This window comes from Macaca fascicularis, chromosome X (assembly GCF_037993035.2).
Source record: "Macaca fascicularis isolate 582-1 chromosome X, T2T-MFA8v1.1".
NCBI classification, from domain to species: domain Eukaryota; kingdom Metazoa; phylum Chordata; class Mammalia; order Primates; family Cercopithecidae; genus Macaca; species Macaca fascicularis.
Window position 1 is genome coordinate 121,361,107 of NC_088395.1, and position 18,787 is coordinate 121,379,893.

Below are 18,787 nucleotides of genomic sequence, written 5' to 3' on the forward strand. Positions count from 1 at the left end.
TTGTTTTTAAGGTTTTTGTTTCTGCAGCTTTGACTATTTATTCTTGTGAACCAATCAGTGATCTCCGCAGCTCAGAAGAAACAAGAGGGATGGATAATGTAAAAGTCCAGATCAGTATTCTAATCCTGCACATGTATTATAATCAGCTAGCAACTCCATATCAGCTTGGTACTAACAGTTGCCCAATTCATTGAAAGCTTTTTAACTTGGGCTAATGCTATTTATTTTGCTTTACCTTGTGAAATATATTACTGTTGTACTCTTTGTGTAGGAATACAGGATAAGCTTCCTCAATGTTTTCTTACATTAAACACTTACTAATCTTTCAGATATCACCTTTTGTCGGAACTCAGAGTTATGAATGGCCCTCACCATACTGACTCTTTCTGACTGAGCTCCTCTCTACCCCAAATACAAGAGATCCTAATAGTTAGGCAGAAATATCATTGCCCCATTCAGCCTGAGGAAGTTGCAGAAGAAGGATCTTCATCCATCTACAACCCTCAGGATTGAGGTTTTCCTTGTAAAATGCAGGGGGAAATATGTTAGAGGTGTTTAAAGCGGAGTGACTCCATATTGAATAGGGACTGGGTAAAATAAGGCTGAGACCAATGGGTTGCATTCCAAGGATTAGGCATTCTTAGTCATAGCATGAGATAGGAGGCAGGCACAAGATACAGTTCACAAAGACCTTGCGGATAAAACAGGTTGCAATAAAGAAGCTGACCAAAACCTGCCAAAACCAAGATGGCGACTAAAGTAACCTCTGGTCATCCTCACTGCTCATTGTACACTGATTCTAATGTATTAGCATGCTCAGAGACATTCCCACCAGCAGTTTTCTCCTCTATTCTAATGTCACAATCTCCAAAGTGATTAGAAACCTGCATTGCAGAACACCTGTTAGAGTTGTATAGCTGACAATAAAACCACCTTCTAAAGAGGCCCAAAACAAGACAATTGTCCAGGGATGACAAACAGTTTTAGATAGGACAGCCACTATTAAAGCCACAATTGACAGGGAAATTTTGGTTACTTCTGTGGCATATGACAATTTTACATAACAATAATAACCATTGATAGCGTACACTAAGTCATATGGTTTTTATACCAAATAAACCAAATATGTTATTTTTGGACTTTAGGGGACCTAACGTCTAAAAGATTAATTAGGTCAGAAAAAGGCATAATTTATAATTTAATTTTGGAAAGTTCGCCAGATATCAAATTCCAGGTTACCAGTGTAAGTCATTCATTTAGCCAAAGTAACTCAAACATTTTAAAAAGGCAAAAACCTTTACTCATTAATTGAGGGAAGGCTTAGCTTTCCAAACAATTTGTCTCTTTTCTTTCCATTCTTTTTCCTGTGCTGCCTATTGTAGCCATGTACTGAACATATGAGCCAAAACCCTATCTCCTGCAGGGCTGATGGTGTGGAGGTCTCAGGAAGCTTATGTTGTGCACTAGCACTATGCCCTCCTAGAAGCAGGTTATTTAGTGGTGCATTTCAGGCTTCATTCCAGTATGTGGCTCTTAAGAGTAAGAGCCAGCTTTTCCTTAGGTAAGCTAACTAATGGAAACATCTGCCTTGATGGAGGGGGCAGGTGGTGGTGGTGGGGCGATTATGCCAGGGTGTGCTGAGGTCCCGGTTTTAGGGGCAGGAAGGTGGGAGTGCACCAGCTGTTCATCCTGAGCAGGCAAGAAAGTGATCTTCCTATCATGCCACTGTTTCAGGGCTCATGACCTTCAGTTTGAATAGACTTTGTCCTTTGGTTTCTGGCCTAAGGCTATGAGGCACAGATAGACCCCTCTGGCAGCTACTGTTACCAGTGGTGAACCCATACGGGTCTGCAGCAACCTCAATTCTTGCCTCTTCAGAAGAAAAAATTGGACTGAGGGACATAGGCCGAAGAAGAGACTGAGGCAAGTTTTAGAGCAGGAATGAGCGTTTATTAAAAAGTTTAGAGCAGGAATACAAAGAAAATAAAACATACTTGGAAGAGGGCCAAGCAGCCAACTTGGAGGTCAAGTGTCCTGTTGGACCTTGGACTTAGGATTTTCTATGCTGGCTTACTTCTGGTATCTTGCATCCCTTTTCTGGTGCAACGCCCCAGAAGGTCATATACCAGTTAAATTCTGCCATTTTGCTCTTAATGTGCATGTGTAAGCCCATGCGCTCAACTCCTGAAGCTCTTATCAAAAGGGGGGCTGATCACCAGCTTCATGTGTTTCCTATCTGTAGGGAGATTGCCTTCCCCCGGTGCAGGCTGTGACCAATTATTATTTTAGAGGGACAGTTAACAACTGCCTGACCATCAGCTGATGGTCACCTGACTTTTCTGGGGGGAGTAGAGGGGGAGCACTCTCTTGCCCTTCTCATGCCTGACTAGCTACCTACTGTAACACTATCACCAAAATGAACTTGGAGCAGAGCTTCCTCCTCCAGTCTGACAATTCTTGTGGTTTGTTTGCTTTCCATTGCCAAGCCTCTGCCATTCAGTGTAGAGAGGGTGAGTTGGGCCCCATCCTTCATGCAAGCCCAAGTTGTGTGGGCTCATTTTCAGTGGGGATGGAGCTACCATGTGAAGTACAAAAAGCACTTTCTTCAAGTCCATATGCTCTGGCGCCCAGTTCAGAGAACCTCTGTTGTGTCCAAAATAGTGGACTGGGGGAGTGGCAGTTGACTCCCCTCTCCAAATTCATTTCTGGGTGCTTTGTGCAGGGCCCAACTCTATCCACATTTGGTGCCACTTGATTCCCTTTTGTTGGGGCAATTCTGATTGGGGCTTCTAGGTTGATGGTAGAGAGTCCAGAATTCCTTTAATTAGTAGAGCTTGTTGTGCATGCACTAAACAAGGGAATTGGAAAAGTAGGTTGCCAAGATGCATGTAGCCTCCCAGGATGAGGTTGCCTGCCATATCTCTACCTCACCTTGACCTCTCCACATCACGTTCCTCCTTCCTCCCCTACACCCTTCAACTCACTAAGAACAATTTTAGCAAGATCTAGTTTGACAGCAATTGCCAATCATATTGCATCTTAATTTACACTATCACAGGAGTTTTAGTGTTTAACAAGGACAAGTCTACTTAGGGAAATGGTGGTACATCCTACCATTGATTACAAGTGACAGTTAAGGATGGTATTCTGGTTTACACTTCAGTTTTAGCTTTTTTTCGTCTTCTAGAGATGATCAGTGGCAATGATGAGCACAGCTGTGGCTACCCTGCCCATGAGCTTTCCTCTGCATTATATTATTTTAGCATTTTTTATTCTAAAATACTGCTATAAATCAGTACTTTTCAAATTGAAAGTGCAAATGAATCATCTGGGAATGTTCTTAAAATGCAAATTGCTAACTGAGTAGGTCGGGGTTGGAGCAGTTTTCATAAGCTCCCAGGTTATGGCCACTCTACTATGAATAGTACTGAACGGAAACTAGTCTGAACTGAAGCTTGGCTCTTGATTGTAATCTATAATCCTGATTGGAGTTCATTATTCCCTAAGTTTTAAAGCAATTATCGACACCTAGATTGTCATATACCCTGAAGGTGGGTTGTCCTTTTAAAAAGGTTCTTACTAATTTCAGAGGTTTGTGCCTTTTGATCTGTGAACCAAAAACATATACCATCAGAAAGTATAGGGAAACTCTCAAGTTTTACTGTGTAGTTTGTGACTTCCAGTTTTTTCAAATATGATTCCTAATCATTTTATTACTTTCTGTGTAGTTTGTGACTTCCAATTTTTTCAAATATGATTCCTAATCATTTTATTACTTTTAGGCTTTTAAGCACTGCATTCCTCACACATTTCTCTTCATTAAATGCAAAGAATATACTTAGGACTATGAATGTATTTAAAACTTCTTGCTTCCTAATACTTTCACAGGTTACTTTTAAAGCAAAACACTGTTTTTTCTTTTTTTTTTTTTTTGAGATGGAGTTTCACTCTTATTGCCCAAGCTGGAATGCACGATCTTGGCTCACTGCAGCCTCCGCCTCCCAGGTTGAAGCGATTCTCCTGCCTCAGCCTCCAAAGTAGCTGGGATTACAGGCGCATGCCACCACACCTGGCTAATTTATTGTGTTTTTAGTAGAAACAGGGTTTTACCATGTTAGTCAGGCTGGTCTGGATCTCTTGACCTCAGGAGATCCGCCTTCCTTGGCCTCTCAAAGTGCTGGGATTACAGGCATGAGCCACCACGCCTGGCCTAAAGCCAAACAGTTTTATTCATACTGTGTACTTTCATCCCAAGTGCAGTTTAAAACAAACAACAACAAAAACTAGAATCTCATTTTCCAAGATTTGACAATATCTCTGTGGCTTAGTGCAATCTGTGAAGTCACATTGTTTTATTAATACATCATAAATATAAAACCTGACTCATACCTTGATTTCTCTACATGCAGCACTCTCACTATGAATTTATAAGAAAAGAAACTGTTAATAGAATCCAGAAAATGTACTACTAGTTGAGGCTTTGAGTACTCGAAAGCCTATTTAAATACAACAACATTTTAAAATAAGACGTATTTAACATTTGCAAGAAAAATTCAGTTTATTGAGACTCATATTGAACATTTGGCCATGACTGGAAGCTGGTGAGTCAATACCATGTCTCTTGATATGGAAAGTCTTCATCTATCACAGAAAAATTCTGGAATGTAGAAAGAACTCTGTTATTAACAAATCATCATTAATAACACAAACTATTTCACTGAAGATTAACAACTCAGAGAATAAGCACAAGAGCATTCAGCAAACAAAGTGAAACATTCTATACACATTCACTTTTCTCTCTATCTTGAAAAGATATGGCATTGAGATATTTTTCTCAGCCAGGCACAGTTGCTGGCACCTGTAATCCCAGCACTTTGGGAGGCCAAGGTGGGAGGAATTGTTTGGGCCCAGGAGTTCGAGACCAGCCTGGGCAACATAGCGGGACTCTATCTCTATAAAAAATGTAAACATTAGCCAGGCATAGTGGCTAACATTAGCCACTATGAATTTTCTTATGAATTTATAAGAAAAGAAAACTATGCCTGGCTAATGTTTACATTTTTTATAGAAATGGAGTCCCACTATGGTGGTGCAAGCCTGTAGTCCCAGCTACCCAGGAGGCTGAGGCAGGAGGATTGCTTGAGCCCCAGATACCAAGGCTGCAGTGAACCATGACTGCACCACTCCCCTCCAGCCTGACTGACAGAATGAGACCCTGTCCCAAAAAGATATTTTTCTCCAGGTTACAACTCCTTCTTAAAGCCCCCCAACCCACAGTGGTCTTACTGTTTTCTGAAATTCTATAGCATTATCTGCAAGACTCAAATGGCAATCATCTAAAATCATCTCAAAGGTTGTATTTTTTCATATGGATCCTGTCTCCCTTAACTTGAGTGTGTGCTCCAAAGGCAGGCACCATGTTTTATCATTTGTATGTGTTCTTGTGCCTGTGGCACACTGGTAATATGTGTTTCAGTCTATGACCATTTTCATTCACTCCTCTCTTTCTCCCAATCCTGCTTTTCTCTTGTAACTCTTTCTGTATACCATTGTCTAGTCTAGAGTCAAATAGTATTTCATGTTCTAAAGTTTGATTTTGACAAAAGTAAATCCACCTCAAAATGTAGTCTTGTAAGATTAATTTTTTAAAATTACTGTATTTTCTGAAGATAACATCATAATCCATATGGAATCAATTGTATACCCACAGTGAATAAGCAAAATTATAAAATGTCACTCCATCAGTTCTAAGTGCAGAAAATTTAAAAAATCTCCCATCTCAGGCTAAACATCATAATGTTACACATCTTACCATTTTCGGGTAGCTGTCTCTCTTACACAAAAGCAGACCGGTTACAAATATAACTAATATTAATATGAAACCAAATGGTAACAAGAAAAGTAGCAAAGTTTTCTTCAATAGTTCTTCAACTAGGATTAAAAATCACACAAAAAGAGGAAGTGTTATACATTTATCACTATTTTTGAAACTGAATTATTTTATAAATAGTTAAGGACTGAGTTAAGCTTGGAAACCCCTGTCATATTTGCCAGTGCATAAATACCACAACTGTGTTTGAGTATAGCATTCCTTTCATTTGTGCACTTTTTATACAGAAAAGTACTTTACTGAACTGTGACATGTCTTATTTTCACTTAAAAAATAACTTCTCAAAACACAATTCTTATTTCCTGATATGGATTTGTTTATATTTGACCTTTTGAATTCTCCATTTAAAAATGACAAAATATTAGCCAAGTGATTAAACAAACATGTCGTGTGTGTCTCTTAACTCTCAGTAAGTCAAACGTGTACTTAGATATTAGGATACTGTACCGAGCAAGAGGTATCCTTCAATACAAATTCCTGTGTGAGTAATGGAAATCATCTTTTAAGGTTACCTTTTTAAAGTTGTGTCATATTTTAAAGACCAAAGGGAGGGATAAGGTTTTTCTTTTCTTTTTTATTTTGCTTTTTTATTTTAGGGATGGAGTTTTAATGGTTCTTATGCATAGTAAGAAATGAGCGATCACTAGGCAAACTTAAAAAGCAGATGAAGTTTGATCTCCCCAAACTAGTACCTCTCGCTTGTTTTGGAGTAATATAAAAGATCTTTAATCTTAGCCAGACATCTACAAACCTCCCTTGATCCCACCTTTTTCTTTGTCCTATTTCCTCACAATCTTGTTTTCTACTAGAAAATTATCAGTCACATTCACATGTTCAGAGAATATTTACAAGAATATAATCCAGAGAAATTACTGTTGTAAGTTATCTGTCATGCAAAATTAACAGTGGGAAGGCAGGAAGCTCCTTTGCCGAAGTTCTACTGCCTTTCCCCATACAGAGTCAATCCTGAAGAGGACATACTCTAATTTCCAAAAATACTATTGTCCTATTTTTCTATAACTTGAAACATCCAATAAGAAATGTCCTAAAGAACCGAGACCATATGGAACTCAAGAAATTCCTTGTTTCTAATTTCAAAGTCATTAAGATTCTATGAAGAGAGCCGGGCATGGTGGCTGATGCCTGTAATCTCAACGCTTCGGGAGACAGAGGTGGGCAGATCACTTAAGGCCAGGAGTTCAAGACCAGCCTAGTTGACATGGTGAAACTCCGTCACTACTAAAAATATAGAAATTAGCCAGGCGTGGTGGTGCATGCCTGTAATCCCAACTACTCAGGAGGCTAAGGCATGAGAATTGCTTGAACCCAGGAGGCAGAGGTGGCAGAGAGCCAACATCACACCACTGCGCTCCAGCCTGGGTGATGGAGCAAGACTCCATACCAAAAAAAAAAAAAAAAAAAAAGGAAAAGATTTCCCTCAAAGCAAGAGAAATCTTAGGCATCACTATCACTGATAAGATTGCATGTAAAATACAGAAGATAATATATTTTTTGAGGATATGGCTAAAATCTTGCCATATCCACTTTATACAATGCATTGACTAATGACAAGATATAGTTCAGGACATAACTTTAGAGTGTCCTGATTTTTTAAAACAGTGACAAAAATGAAAAATATGAAACTAGTAAGTCTTCTTTCTGATTCTGTATAGCTCTTGGTTGAGTTTTCCACTGTCTTGCTATTTTTTCTCCATAATCCTTAATGATTATATAATATTTTAGGCTTCTCGTTTATTGCCTATATCTACCCAATTGGAAATAAAATATAAGTTCCCTGAGGGTAGAGATTTATTTACTGCCATATCTCCAATGCTTGAAAAGAGTCTGAAACATAGTAGGTGCTTAATAAATATTTGATGAATGAAAGGGATCAATGATACCACTATATTCGTAGGGAGATAATAGAGATTCCACTATAGTAGAACAACTTGAAAGGAGATGAATGACTGATAGATATGCCAGTATCCATCTGTATCAACATCAGTATATGTATTAATAGCTGCATCTCTATCTATGTACCTGAAAGAGCAATGCTGAGTTTATTTCCTTCAATTTTGAACATTTATTGGTAATTTCTACTCTTAAAGCTAGTATATTGTGAAGCACAATCATATTTTACCTCATTGTTTAGGCTTTTTAGTTTATATTGCTATGGAATTTTAATGCCCTTATCATAAATCACTTTAAATCAGTGTTGGAAGTGAATGGAATGAATATGTATATTACTAATCATGGCCTCTGAAATAGAAAAGTAGTCCTTCAGAATAGTATTAGACACTCAGAAACAAATGTATGCTAATCTATACTTGCTTTAAGATTTCTGTTCTCTTGAATACTGAAAGCATAAGAAAATATTGATTAAAATACGCTCATGCCAATCCCTCAAAAGAATGAGCATATTATCTATATTGACAGAAAAACAGGAATGTTGATAATAGAGGTATAACAATATTCCTAGTCCTAACTGAATTAATATTAGACTTTTAATAAATCTTTGTTCAATTGAAGCGCTTGCTAAATTATCCTCTCTGTTCATAGACTATATGGGAAAGTCTTTCACTTTCGTAATTACAAAATATACTGAAAGAAAATTAATTTTGTTAGCAAATAGCTCATTATTTAGTTACTGTCCTTTTAGCTCATACCTTCCCAACATTGTTTATCACTCCACTCACTCCAAATTCCATCATCTGAGCAATAAATATTCACTTTGCTTCTTACTACAAAGCATAACTGTCGGGTTTCATTTGTTATTTTCAAGGTGTACGTTTCATTTTCAACTGTGGTAGTCTGAAAGCCAAGGACAAAATCAGATGCCATTATTTGATCTAGTTGCAACTAGACAGATTCCATATCTGTCCCTTTCAAAGTGGGTTTTGTTACATAAAATCTATGCATCAAAAGACTAGAAATGCATATTCTCAGCAGTAATTAGCTCTCTGTATAGTGGGGGTTTTCAAATCATTGTTTCTTCCCTTCTTTATCTATATTTTATTTCTACGGTGATAATGGATCACTTACAGTGAAGGACAGCATGTGTGAGAGGGCAAAATTCCTAGGTAGCTTTGGTGTATATAACACCCAGTATGTGGACTAGTGTCAAATTTCCCAGATTCTATGAACTGGAAGATGCTACATACACTCAGTTACCAAAACACAGAGCCAGCATGTGAATGTTATTACTATGGAAACTATAGAGTTCATATATTAATGTATAGCTTTTTCTTTTTTCCTTATTCTTATTTCCTTATTCTGATTGTTAATAAGAGTAAGGAAAACTTACATAACAATGCTCAGGGCTTGGAATAAGAATAAGGAAACAAAACCTGTACAACAGTGCTCATGGCTTGGTATGAAACTATTGCTACAGTTATGAGACTCTCAAGGCTGAGTGATCTCAGAGTAAAAAAATCACTGAAGCAATGATTTCAATTTTGCATTTCAAAGAGCTCAATAATTTTTCTCATTCAATATAATTGCTTTTCCTTTGGCATAACTTATCTTAGGAATCAGCATAATGTAGTGTAGACTTAAGTGGACTGGGAATCAGATCTGAAATCTAGTTCTAACTGCATAATTTGATTGTAAGTGAATTTACATACCTGGGATCTATATGTCAATTCAACAATGAGTTTTCTTATCTGTATATGAAAGGAATGAATTAGAACTACCGGCTCACTAACTTCTCTCTACCACTCTCTAAACTGGAAACTAATAAGGAAAAATAATACATAACAACATATGATTAAAGGCATCACCACATTGTTGGTGCTGGTGGCAGTAATTAGTCTTGCAACCATTGCCTAATTCCCCAGCCAGCCCTTCTTGCCTGGTACAAGCAATTCTCTTGTAAGCCTGCCATACTGGAATTTTGACCTGATGGTTGTTCCTCCATAAGTAGTTTTTGTGGCTTTTTTTTTTTTTTTTTTTTTTGCTTTTACTTGAGGCCTCTCCACAATCCATCTTAAGCCTTCAGTAACTTTATTGACACAAAATTGAAAACAAGTGACTAGATAATCTCTAAGTTCCTATGTAACTTTAAAATTGGTATCATTCATTATACTTTTGTCCATTCGTTTATTTGGCTTTCTGGAGATTGAACCAAAATACATGTCATGTTCTTTCCCTCACGTGAATGCAACTGATTTTGGTTCTCACATTTGCTATTTTATTTAAAAGGCTGCAGTTATGATTTTCCCAAATAAATGCAATATTCATACCACCAAGGTAGTATCATCTTCTCTGATCTCAATTTCATAAACAAAACACCTTGCTGGAATAGGTCCCAAAGGTATGCTCCATTTCAGCTTAATTTCATATAAACTCTCCTGAGTACAAGTAAGACAGACTGGCGGCAAAGGTTTAACTGAAAAGCAAAAGAGAACCATTTCAACACGGAGATTGTTGAAGTTTAGCAGTAGCCTTTATCCAAAGCTAGGGACATCTGGTAACAGAAACCTCTAGGGATAAACCAAGTAGCTCGGTAATATTCCCTATGATGTGTATTAAAATCAAAGTTGCTTACCAACCAAGATGAGTTTCTTAACCAACTTGGTTATTTTGGAAACTCATTTTTGACAAGTCACTCACTGACAAATATATAAGTCCAAGAGAAAAGTTTGAAGACCCAAATCATTACAACCATTTTCCATTTTGTAACATTAGAAATAACAACCACAATCAGTAATACTACTACTTTTACAGATAGATAACCCTTATTTAATGCTTATGCTATTTCAGACACTGTAAGTACCAAGGATGTTACATCATAATCTCATTTATGTCTCACTAAATTTTTATTGTGTTTTTTTTGTTTATTTATGTTTATTGAGACATAAATATTTATGTCTCAATAAACCTATGAGGTGGTCCTCTATTATCCTCATGATACTAATAAGGAAATTGAAACAGAGTAACTTGCCCAAAGTCACACAACTGGAAAAATGGTAGATCTAAGATTTAAAGCCAGGTCTGGAAGACTCTAGAACTCATCACTCTCATAACTATTAGAACTGAAAATATAGACTCAATAAATATCCAGTCATTTGTCTATTGAGGCCTGGGAAGAAGTGTCTTCATAATTACTCCATCACTAACACTAGACAAAATTACTGTATAGCAGACAAACTGAAGATGGAAAATAACATTGTGAGTTCTAAATGAAAATGATACTTTAACCTTTATTCAATTCCTTATCTTTCATCCTTATATATTTAATAAGAGCTTCCTCATACACTCTGCTGACTCTCGTTTTTCTGTCTTTGCATTTCCATAGGTCTGTCTCTCTGTCGATGTCTCTCTCTCCTTCCTTCCCTTTTTCTCTTTCCCCCTCTCAAGTGATTGTAAACGGCCTAAACTAGAAACAATGAATTTGAAGTTGTTTGTTGGTTTACATCACCTATATTTTGAAGCTGAAAAGTGAAATAACTGGATCTGATAGGCTTGGTTTCTGATGATCCATTAACACAAATGTAGAAATCTTTATAGTCTGATGACTCCAAATAGGGAAATCTGCATCCAATATTTTGTCCATCAACCTTGATGTAATCAACACACTGTAATGCACGATCCAAGCCCTCATACCTGTAAAATGAGTGTTGTGAGAATTGTGTTTAATTAACAATCTCTTCCAGTATCGAGGTGCTTCATTTTCAATTATATTAGGATACCATGTCAGTTTAAAAATCATTTAATAATGTACAATATTTATTAAGCACCTACTATATGCCAGACACCATGATAAGCACTAGGGAAAAAACAGGAGGGAAAGCAGACATAGTCCCTGATTTCATGGAGCTTACAATCTGTTGGGAGTCTTCACAAAATCTCAAAGACAAAGATTCTTACTTGTGTACTTAGGTTATATTGATTCATTAACAAGGTTTGTGAATCAAAGAATAAGATTCCTAGTAAGAAAACCTGTGATTTATACAAATAATCCTGTATGATATTGCCTTTTAAATTATTTTACTGGAGAAGTTATTTTAAAAGAAAGCAAATTTTAAAGCAGACTTAGAAAATATTATGTTTAATAAAATAAATGAAAATCTAGAGGATACAATACACATCAAGAGATAAACGTCAGAAAAGCTACCCGTAGGAGGGCAAAAAGAAAAGAAGGAGTTGTTTGGCAAGTAACTGTTCAATTTTCTCATCTATTAAATGAGAAATGTTACCATATCCTTTAAAGTTAACCTTATTCCAGTAATAAAGCTAAAAAGAACTAGCGGTGATTCCCCACTAAATTTGAAAGCAACAAATGCTTGCTATTTTCCTAAAGAATAGCTTGCAATGCAAACCATGACATTATCTGTAAAAGACGCCAAAATCCCTGTTGAAATGAGGCCAATGTGACAGCTGATACGGTGCCGGTACACGTATCTGGACTCTACTAAATTAACTTTATGCCAACTATTTACTTTAGGGAGAGTTTGCAAAATTGTTGTCTCCTGGTTAGTTCACTTGATTAGATTTGGGAGACTTCAGTTCCAGGCTTAACTTCATACAGACTTACTTGATGCCAGCAGGGAAGCCTTTACTTTCCAATCTCTAAAATGTTAATGTTTATTCCTCTCTATTTCATTAAGATGAGGATCAAATTATATCAAATATGAACTACAATGTACAGGAGGGCAGAGACTTTCTCTGATTCATGCTTTTGTTCTTTTTATCTAGAATACTGCCTGGCATTTAAAAGATGCTTAATATGTATTGAATCAATGAACAAATAATTTCGATATTTGAAATTTACCTATTCAATTCCAGATGAGGAAACAAAAACTCTAAAAGAAAAAATTACTTGCCCAAGGCCTCCAAGTTAAATGATGCTAGAGCAGGGATTAGAACCCAGATCTAAGGATTGTTAAATAGTTTATAGTTTATCATTTATCTCTTATTATTTTCTAAAGAAAGATGCCATGATAATTTGGAACTAGAACTCACCAGTAGTAATGCTTAGTCCTCTCTTGGTTTGTCCATTGTTTAGTAAATGCATACATTTAGATAATTACCTATCAGTTTATCAGTGCTATCACTTGTTTCATCCATGTAATAAATATTTAGTGGTAATCCACTTTCAGTATAGTACTTTGGAGGTAGTCAAGAGAAATATAATAAACAATTCATGCCCACCAATCCCTTAAAAGTTTAACAGGAGACAAGGCACACATATATGAGAAAAAATTTAAATGCCATCTGGACAATAAATAATTACAGGCTATAAAAAAAAATAATAGTTCAAGCCAGTCGCAGTGGCTCATGCCTGTAATCTCAGCACTTTGGGAGGCTGAGGTGGGCAGATCACTTGAGGTAAGGAGCTTAAGACCCGCCTGGGAGACATGGTGAAACCCCATCTCTGCTAAAAATGCACAAATTAGTCAGGTGTGATGGCACACGCCTGTAATCCCAGCTGCTCGGGAGGCTGAGGCATGAGACTCGCTTGAACCCAGGAGGTGGAGGCTGCAGTGAGCCGAGATCGCACCACTACACTCCAGCCTGTGTGATAGAGGGAGACTCTGTTTCAGGAAAGAAAGAAAAGAAAAGAAAAGAAAAGAAAAGAAAAGAAAAGAAAAGAAAAGAAAAGAAAAGAAAAGAAAAGAAAAGGAAAGGAAAGGAAAGGAAGGAAGGAAGGAAGGAAGGAAGGAAAAAGAAGGAAGGAAGGGAGGGAGGGAGGGAGGGGGGAGGGGGGAGGAAAGAAAGAAAGAAAGAAAGAAAGAAAGAAAGAAAGAAAGAAAGAAAGAAAGAAAGAAAGAAAGAAAGAAAGAAAGAAAGAAAGAAAGAAAGAAAAGAGTAATAGCTCAAGAAAAATGAAACAGAAGCTGACAGGATCAGTTAAAGGTTAATGAAACTCGGGAGCAGATGAGCCTTGGAAAAAATGGATAAAAATTGGTGAAAGAAAGATAGAGCCAGAAGGCATTCCAGAAGGTAATGCAAACAAAGGTATAAAAGGCAATAACATGGGTGAGAAAAAAAATGTAGAGATGGATCTAAATGGATTGGAGCATTCACACTGGTAATAGTAGAGAGTATGGCAGCCCAGATTTTATCCTGGGGCAATGAGTAGACACAGGAGGTTTTTGAACAAGAGCGTGGTATATGAAGATGGCAGTATAGGAAGATAAAGCTGGCTACAGTGTGCAGAATGAATAAAAAGGGGAGAGATTGGAATCAGAGCGACTGTCATTTGGGAAGCAATGGCAATCATCCAGGTGTTGAATGAAGGAAGCCTAAAGTAGAGCTCTTACAGTCGAGATGGTAGGTACTTAACAGATGTGCAACCTTGCAAAGGAGCATCAGAACATGGTGATCATGTTACCCTGAAACAATTAAGAAACTAAGGAGATACATGAGTCACGATGGCCAAGTTTAAAAGCTTCAGTGACAGTTAACAAAGGTAGGGAGTCAGAAAAAAGATCCAGTTTAATAGATAACCCATTTTTATTTAAAGACAAGAATACAAAATGTGTCGAAATTGTTTAGGTTCCAATTTCATCTATCTAAAGGATACAAAATTAACCCAGTATAGAAACCATTATTGCATTCCTTATATCACCCATAGAATACCTTCCAGTATCTACATCCTAAAACCACTTACACCCATTGAAATCCTCAAATAATTGTAAACAATTTTCATCATAAATACAACTCTGACGAGTATAATGAATTTAACTTAGTGAAAATATAGTTACTCATACTATCGATTAATTTGAGTAGACATTTTTAATATTGAAGTCTAATTATAAAAATACTTACCAGTAAAACAAGTTGTAATTGGTATCAAGAAGTACACCTATGCCAGGTTTCCAAGAACAGAGTAAATATTGCCAATTGTAATATACACAATCCATATCCTGAACTTTAGTTTCTGGAATTCCTAAGGAACAAATCAATTGTGAATGTTTCAAAGGCTTGGTGATGAATCATTTGTGAAATCATTTCACAATTTTACTTCATTTCCTATGACCTCTCCATTTTATTTTGCAATCAACATATCAAGATTATTTCAAAAGGAATTTACTGGAAATCACTTCACGATAAGAGGGATGTGCAAAATCAAAAAACATTTGATGGCTCATTTACTCATATTAGTATAAGCATATGCAAGAGTAGTAAAATTATTCTAGGATGCTCTGAGCAGATGAACAAATACTCAGGAATGTTTACTAATATGACCCCAAAACTGGGAACTAAATCAATAAAATAATATGCAGGTTTTGCCAAAGGTATTTGCTGATTTAAAGAATTTTTAAAAACTAATCATCATCTACAAGAATGATTCTATTTTGTGCCACACTGTCACAGGATCTATTGTGCCTACAGCCTGGTACATAAAAATTAAGGGACTTATTCCCAAATGAATAGTTCTGATAGTATTAAATATGAAAAGAGAACTTTGTTTTAACCTTGTGGCGATATCCAATAAGTAGCTTCTGCCCAGGAACTTTGAACTTCTGATCCATTTGTGCATTGCCATGGTAAAAGTGTGTGTATCTTCGCTTCAATGCCCTTGTTAAGATCAAACCCATCTTTGTAATGTAGATTCTTAGTAATGATGGTCTGTTTGACAAAAAGATGAGACAAAGTCAAGCTTAGAAGCCTCCATGGTATAGTGAGCTATATTAATAAGACTAATAAATCATTAACACCCTGGAGAGTTCCCAAAATCTAAGACAGTCCTAGTGACTATTTGATACAATGCCACAGATACATTTCCAGCAGAGCTCACCTCAGTATGTCATATCATTTGATGAGATCATTTGAATGTTAACATCTAATTCCAAATAAAAACAAAAACTTTTGGAAGGAAAAAAACTTTATGGCAGGAACTTGAGCTATATCCACTTGGAATCAAATAGATAATTTTCATATTCCATATGCACATTACTTGGTAAATTATGTCACACTTAAAAATATAATATGAAACCTTCAGGAAATACATAAAGTAAAACTCTGGAAGTAACCAGAGAAATCCAGACAAATCATGAGCTTCTGGAGGACAAAAATCATTTATTGTTTATTCATATATTCCTGATACCTAGTAGAGTGTCCAGCACAAACTTGATCAATAAATGCTCGATTTGAATTGTCTCTTGAAACTACCTAGCTAAATTAGAGAGGTAGCAGAATGCCATCTACAACAGAAATATTTGAATATACATACTTGTTGAGTATATAAGTAATTAATAATTCAAAACATTTTCATTGAGCTCTTACTACAATATATACAACGAACCACAATCCTGTGACCCTCTGTGGGAAGGGTACAAAGATAAATAAGCGTTGTCTCCTACAGTAGAAAAGGTCACAGTTCAGTAGCATGTATAAGGCCCATATCCAAGAATATAAGCAATTGTAAAATACAGTGAAATGCTCTTCTAGTGAAGTACTCTTCAAGTTCATATTGCTTGAGACCGAGTTTTTTTTTTTTTCTTGTTCTTCCAATGGCAATCTTAACACTGGATGAGGTGAAAACAGATATAGCAGGATGCATAGGAGACAGAGGCAGATGTGGAAGCTTTTTATATCCTAATTAGAACTATTGAGATATGGGAATTGGAGTGGACACTAAAGTCAGGAATCACAAAATAACACCTGATGATCACTCTGATGCCTCAAATGCATGCTTTACTTACCGTCCATGTTTCACTACCAATGTTTCGGTATTTTAGTTCATATTCCACTGTGCATTCCTTAAAATTATCCAGAGACAGTGGGGGTTGCCATTGCAAATAGAGATAACCTAAATATCCGGGATCCACTATCTCAAAATCCTGAGGAGGGTTAACTGAAATAAATCAATAAAACACTTTTATTTTTCTGTATTTTATGACAAATGTTGCTGAATCTAGATGGATTCCAAATGTCCACCAATCGATTAACAGATAAACAAAATGTGCTACATGCATACAATCAAATATAATTCAGTCATAAAAAGGCATGAAGTACTGATTCATGCTACAACATGGATGAACCTTGAGAACATTATACTAACTGAAATAAGCCAGACACAAAAGACCACATATTGACATAGTTCCATTTCTATGAAATTTCAAAATAGACAAATCCATAGAGAGAGAAAGTAGATTTGTGGTTGGTAGGGGCCGGAGGGAGAAGCAATGCAGTGTGACTGCTTAATGAGTTTAGGGGCTGTTTTACGGGTGATGCAACTATTCTGGACTTTGATAGTGGTGATTGTTGCACAACTTTGTGAATATACTGAAAACCAATGTATAGTACCTTTTTAAAGAGTTGGTTTTCTGTAAATTATATCTCAGTAAGGCTGTTAAAAAATCTAGACTACTGCTATATAGTTGTTCCTTCTTTGAGAAACCACATATGCAAAATGTGACTTTGCCTCACTAGGTATTAATTTTTAGAGTAGTAAAAAATTCAATGTGGCTTTATCTCTGTGGTCATGTATGCCAGAATTTGGTCTAAGACGGGAACATTTTATTACAAAAATCTGTCTAACAGCAATAACAAATCAATATAATATAAATATATGTATTTTAATTGTATTAAATATAACATATAATAATAGGCTATAAATAATTTTAATTAATTAATAAATCATTAACATTATATTACATAATATAATAAAATAATTGAATAATTAAATAATTCCATAATTATTTTTAAATTTCACATTAAATTTCTGTACCTTTTTAATTTATCTAATTGTCATAAAAGCTAAGGATAGTAACTAAGGATAGTAATTAAGGAACTGTTCCAGTTAGTTTAGTACCGGGCAATGAAGTTTCAGATACTTAATCTGTTAAAAAAGACTATACAAAAAGGTATGGACAGTGTCTTTTAATTTGTCATTTATCACACAAAATGTGTGTCAACATCAGTTACCTTATGCAAGAAAGTGACTAGTAAGAACATAGCTTTTGTTCATGGACTTCCTGAAATAGTTTCAATAACAATTCATCTACTAGTTAGTTACACACTTCCATAAGGTAAGTCAAAAAGACAGTTAATTTTCCATTAAAATCCATTTAATTTTACTTTTCTTAATTTAAAAACGATTCCATTAAAATCCATTTACCTTTTATCTCGGTGTCTGAAGATGAAGTATAGCCGAATGTTGTGCTTATCAGAAAGGTACATAAGCATCTGATAGCCAAGTAGACGAAATCCATTTCTCCAAGATTTAAAACCTCGATATTGTCCCCCTATGAAAGAAAAATATAACATTTTAACTTTCTCTTACATCAAATAATCAAACTAAACGTGATTAAAAATACTTTTGTGCTTTCTACCAAGATTGGGAAAACTATGTCCACCTCAGACCATGGAAATAGAAATAATCAAGTTAGGAACCAATATAATTGGAAAGAAAGGATTCTAGTCTCAACCTACTTACAAGAATAAAAACAAAGCAAAACAAAAACCCTTGTAGCTCCTCACTTCCCCGCCGACAGGCACACTTCTCCTGACCAGGTTATGGTGACTTCAAATAGCCTTCATCCGGAAGACGTTAGACCCACGAGAGTGTTCTTACTGGTTCACAATGGAGTTACGATATCATCCCTCTCCATAGCAACCGTCTCCCCTAGCAACACATAAAACACTGTCAAATACACTTTTCAGAGGGGGAAAAGAAAAAAGAAAAAGAAAAAAGTATTTGAAAGTTATTTCGGCCGGGCGTGGTGGCTCATGCCTCTAATCCAGCACTTTCAGAGGCCGAGGCGGGTGGATCACCTGAGGTCAGGAGTTTGAGACCAGCCTGGCCAACATAGTGAAACCCTTTCTCTACTGAAAATACAAAATTAGCGGGGTGTGGTGGCGGGCGCCTGTAATCCCAGCTACTCGGGAGCCTGAAGCAGGAGAATGGATTGAACCCGGGAGGCAGAGATTGCAGTGAGCCGAGAT

At 36.3% G+C, this 18,787-nt stretch overlaps 1 protein-coding gene across 1 annotated transcript; it reads right to left on the minus strand.

Moving 5' to 3' along the window:
• Positions 1 to 4,532: 4,532 nt before the first annotated feature.
• On the minus strand, positions 4,533 to 18,408 carry IL13RA2 (interleukin 13 receptor subunit alpha 2). Its single transcript, XM_045383707.3, has 10 exons — positions 18,279 to 18,408; positions 17,961 to 18,087; positions 16,543 to 16,694; positions 15,313 to 15,466; positions 14,663 to 14,783; positions 11,310 to 11,494; positions 10,132 to 10,277; positions 8,557 to 8,701; positions 5,813 to 5,931; positions 4,533 to 4,657 (listed from the first exon to the last, which is right to left on the minus strand). The coding sequence occupies exons 2-10, from the start codon at positions 18,052 to 18,054 to the stop codon at positions 4,607 to 4,609; spliced, it is 1,167 nt and encodes a 388-aa protein (XP_045239642.1). The 5' UTR covers positions 18,055 to 18,087; positions 18,279 to 18,408; the 3' UTR covers positions 4,533 to 4,606.
• Between the last annotated feature and the right edge of the window lie 379 nt (positions 18,409 to 18,787).